The sequence below is a fragment of the Oncorhynchus keta genome, chromosome 20, assembly GCF_023373465.1.
Source record: "Oncorhynchus keta strain PuntledgeMale-10-30-2019 chromosome 20, Oket_V2, whole genome shotgun sequence".
Taxonomy (NCBI): Eukaryota; Metazoa; Chordata; class Actinopteri; order Salmoniformes; family Salmonidae; genus Oncorhynchus; species Oncorhynchus keta.
The window spans coordinates 33,684,725-33,689,724 of NC_068440.1; the positions used below are offsets into that span (position 1 = coordinate 33,684,725).

The window sequence follows — 5,000 nt, forward strand, 5'->3', positions numbered from 1 at the left end:
CCTGAAGGTCTTTCATCACTTCGAGAGCAACAGCGAGCACAGCACATGGGCCAGCAACATCCGCCATGGGGACGCCACCGATGTCAGGGTAAGACAGACGGCAAATGTCTCAACAGGGGTCACACACCCACTCAGTTGAAGTAGATGTTGCCACTAATCACAGGTCTGGGATCTGATTATCACACACGATGGAACAGCATCTGACCCTGCATCAGAACCAGAGCCAATCAGTGTAGACCCAGCTTTAACCTGCAACTCATTTTACATTTACATTTAACATTTTAGTCATTTAGCAGATGCTCTTATCCAGAGCGATTTACAGGAGCAATTAGGGTTAAGTGCCTTGCTCAAGGGCACATCAACAGATTTTTCACCAAGTCAGATCGGAGATTCGAACCAGCGACTTTTCGGCTACTGCTGCCATGTGACGGATAATGGACCTATATATTTTTGAGTAATATAATATTTGAGAGGTAACAATCACCTAAATTAAAGCTAGACAGTCAGGGAGAATTTTAAATTCCAAAAACAATGAATTTTAGCAGTATTGATTTTGTTACGTTAAAGCAAATAGAACACAGCATTAGCCATGGCAAAATGTGTAGAGTTGCAGAAAATTGGCTTAAATATTCAGAAATGTCTCTACACTGCCAAGATGGGGGGGCCTGTACATTTATCAACAAACCCTGTGTACACAGTCATGAAGAAGTGGTGTGTGTGTGTGTACCTGAATCTCCTACAAACACACACAGACTGATACCCTCACTTTTGTTTGTCTCTCTTGATTTTTTTTATTACCATTTTCATTATTTTATTTCACTTAGTCCTGCCTAAGATTTTCACTGTACCTATAGCAATCACACCTGTAACCCTGTACATGTGACTGTTAAACACTGTACCTATAGCAATCACACCTGCATCCCTGTACATGTGACTGTTAAACACTGTACCTATAGCAATCACACCTGCATCCCTGTACATGTGACTGTTAAACACTGTACCTTCTGTGGCTCAGTTGGTAGAGCATGGCGCTTGTAACGCCAGGGTAGTGGGTTCGATTCCCGGGACCACCCATACATAGAATGTATGCACACATGACTGTAAGTCGCTTTGGATAAAAGCGTCAGCTAAATGGCATATATTATTATTATTATTACCTATAGCAATCACACCTGCATCCCTGTACATGTGACTGTTAAACACTGTACCTAGCAATCACACCTGTAACCCTGTACATGTGACTGTTAAACACTGTACCTATAGCAATCACACCTGCATCCCTGTACATGTGACTGTTAAACACTGTACCTAGCAATCACACCTGCATCCCTGTACATGTGACTGTTAAACACTGTACCCTGCAATCACACCTGCACCCCTGTACATGTGACTGTTAAACACTGTACCCTGCAATCACACCTGCATCCCTGTACATGTGACTGTTAAACACTGAATCTCTGAATCTCTCCTGTGCTGAAAGAGCATTAATCACTGACTGGATGCAGGCGTTTGGCTGTTGGAGCCCAGTGTATTGTTGTGTATAGTCATTCTCCCGAAACAACTGACATTTGACCCTAAAATTATTTGAATTTTTCGCTAAATATCCTCTTGGATCACTGAGATTAGGATCTGTACTTATCTATTTCATAATTATGTTTTTTGATCAGATATGATCTGATTGAGAACCGCCTCAGGCAGCCAAGCCTATACTAGACACACCCCTAATCAACCACAATCCCAATGACTACAAAAACCCCAATACGACAATACAATAACCCCATGTCACACCCTGGCCTGAACAAATAATTAAACAAAACACAAAATACTAAGACCAAGGCGTGACAGAACCCCCCTAAGGTGCGGACTCCCGGACGCACCTCAAAACCATAGGGAGGGTCCGGGTGGGCGTCTGTCCATGGTGGCGGTTCCGACTCGGGACGTGGACCCCACTCCATTAAAGTCATAGTTCCTCCCCTTCGCGTCCTGGGATAATCCACCCTCGCCGCCGACCATGGCCTAATAGTCCTCACCCAGAACCCCGCTGAACTGAGGGGCAGCTCGGGACTGAGGGGCAGCTCGGGACTGAGGGGCAGCTCGGGACTGAGGGGACTGAGGGGCAGCCCGGGACTGAGGGGAAGCCCAGTACTGAGAGGAAGCCCAGTACTGAGATGAAGCTCAGGCAGGTAGTAGGCTCCGGTAGATCCTGGCTGGCTGGCGGATCTGGAAGATTCTGGTTGACTAGCAGATCTGGAAGATTCTGGTTGACTGGCAGATCTAGCTGCTCTATGCAGACTGGCAGATCTGGAAGAGACTGGTTGATTGGTAGATCTGGAAGAATCTGGTTGACTGGCAGATCTAGAAGATCATGGCTGACTGGCGGATCTAGCTGCTCTATGCAGACTGGCAGCTCCTTGCAGACTGACAGCTCCTTGCAGACTGACAGCTCTGGCTGCTCCATGCAGGCTGACAGCTCCTTGCAGACTGACAGCTCCTTGCAGACTGACAGCTCCTTGCAGACTGACAGCTCTGGCTGCTTCTTGCAGACTGACAGCTCTGGCTGCTTCATACAGACTGACAGCTCTGGCTGCTTCATCCAGACTGACAGCTCTGGCTGCTTCATACAGACTGACAGCTCTGGCTGCTTCATACAGACTGACAGCTCTGGCTGCTTTATGCAGACTGACAGCTCTGGCTGCTTTATGCAGACTGACAGCTCTGACTGCTCCATGCAGGCTGACACACCCTGCAGACTGGCAGCTCCTTGCAGACTGACAGCTCCTTGCAGACTGGCAGCTCTTTGCAGACTGACAGTTCTGGCTGCTTCATGCAGACTGACAGCTCTGGCTGCTCCTTGCAGACTGGCAGCTCTTTGCAGACTGGCAGCTCTTTGCAGACTGACAGTTCTGGCTGCTTCTGACAGCTCCTTGCAGACTGGCAGCTCTTTGCAGACTGACATTTCTGGCTGCTTCATGCAGACTGACAGCTCTGGCTGCTCCTTGTAGACTGGCAGCTCTTTGCAGACTGACAGTTCTGGCTGCTTCATGCAGACTGACAGCTCTGGCTGCTTCATGCAGACTGACAGCTCAGGCTGCTCCGAAACAGGCAGGAGGCTCCGGCAGCGCTGTAGAGGAGGAAGGCTCTGATAGCGCTGAACAGACAGGAGACTCCAGCAGCGCTGTAGAGGATGAAGGCTCTGATAGCGCTGAACAGGCGGGAGACTCCGACAGCGCAGGAGGGAAGGAAGGCTCTGATAGCGCTGAACAGACAGGAGACTCCGACAGCACAGGAGAGGCGAGGCGCACTGTAGGCCTGATGCGTGGTGCTGGCACTGGTGATACTGGAGCGAGGACACGCACAGGAAGCCTGGTGCGGGGAGCTGCTACCGGAGGACTGGTGTGTGGAGGTGGCTCTGGATAGACCGGACCGTGCAGGCGCACTGGAGCTCTTGAGCACCGAGCCTGCCCAACCTTACCTGGCTCGATGCCCACTCTAGCCCGGCCAATACGAAGGGCTGGTATGAACCGCACCGGGCTATGCACCCGCACTGGAAACACCGTGCGCTCCATAGCATAACACAGTGCCTGCCCGGTCTCTCTAGCCCCCCGGTAAGCACAGGGAGTTTGCGCAGGTCTCCTACCTGGCGTAGCCATACTCCCTGTAAGCCCCCCCCCAATAATTTTTTGGGGCTGCTTTTCGGGCTTCCTTTCGCGTCGCCGTGTTGCCTCCTCATACCAGCGCCTCTCCGCTTTTGCCGCCTCCAGTTCTTCCTTGGGACGGCGATATTCTCCAGGCTGAGCCCAGGGTCCTTTTCCGTCAAATATCTCCTCCCAAGTCCAGAAGTCCTTTGATCACTGCTCCTCATGTTTAACAGGGAGAGTTGGCTCAGGTCTGACTCCTGACTCTGCCACTCTCTCCCTGAGCCCTCCCCCAATACATTTTTGGGGCTGACTTTCGGGTTTCTTTCTGCGCCGCCATGTCTTTCTCTTCGACTCCATTCTCCTATAGCCCTCTTCGCACTGCTCTAGCGAATCCCAGGCGGGCTCCGGCACTCTCTCTGGGTCGACCGCCCACCTGTCTATTTCTTCCCACGTCGTATACTCCAAGCTTCTGCTGTCCATAACGTCCTCCCTTGTCCATTCTCCGAATAATTCATCCTCCTTTCGCTGCTCATGCTGTCGCTGCCTGTTACCACGCCACTCGGTCCGTGTGTGGTGGGTGATTCTGTAACGGCGTTCTTCGTTTGTAGAAAGAGAGTCGGACCGAAATGCAGCGTGGTGGTTACTCATGTCTTTAATGAATGAATCGCGGTACATGAAATAACTGATACAAATACAAAACAACAAAACGGAACGTGAAACCTAATTACAGCCTATCTGGTGAAACTACACAGAGACAGGAACAATCACCCACGAAATACAAAGTGAAACCCAGGCTACCTAAATACGGTTCCCCATCAGAGACAACAAGAATCACCTGACTCTGATTGAGAACCGCCTCAGGCAGCCAAGCCTATACTAGACACACCCCTAATCAACCACAATCCCAATGCCTACAAAAACCCCAATACGACAATACAATAACACCATGTCACACCCTGGCCTGAACAAATAATTAAAGAAAACACAAAATACTAAGACCAAGGCGTGACAAAAGGAAAAATTGTAATAAAATAATTTAATCTGGATGCATTTCTTTCATTCAAATTTGGGGTAAAAACATAAAAAATACAGGTGCAAATGTACAATGTATTTTTTAATAAGACGCTATACGTCCTCAGAATGATAGTTGATTTTTGCCGGTGCATCATGGGTTTTGTAACTCAATTTGCTACAGAAATGTTTAAAACTGGTTTCATGAGAATCACCCAGCGGCTACTGCTGTACAGAGACTATTGATTAGTGTTGCTCATCAAAGCAGTGGTCCAGCAGCCTGTTGGGTTTGTCAGTAGCGATATTTTAGTTCAGAGCACAATCCCTAGTTGCTTTTCATATTGGAATACT

At 49.0% G+C, this 5,000-nt stretch overlaps 1 protein-coding gene across 12 annotated transcripts in view; it reads left to right on the forward strand.

The window, feature by feature from the left end:
* LOC118399008 (focal adhesion kinase 1-like) overlaps positions 1 to 5,000 on the forward strand; it is a 269,083-nt gene that overhangs the window by 126,817 nt on the left and 137,266 nt on the right. For all 12 annotated transcript variants that reach the window (XM_052472725.1, XM_052472724.1, XM_052472723.1 and 9 more), the window contains one exon: positions 1 to 88. This exon is cut by the window's left edge and continues 151 nt beyond it. In XM_052472725.1, coding sequence (XP_052328685.1) covers positions 1 to 88 — 88 coding nt within the window. The remainder of the gene's footprint in view (positions 89 to 5,000) is intronic.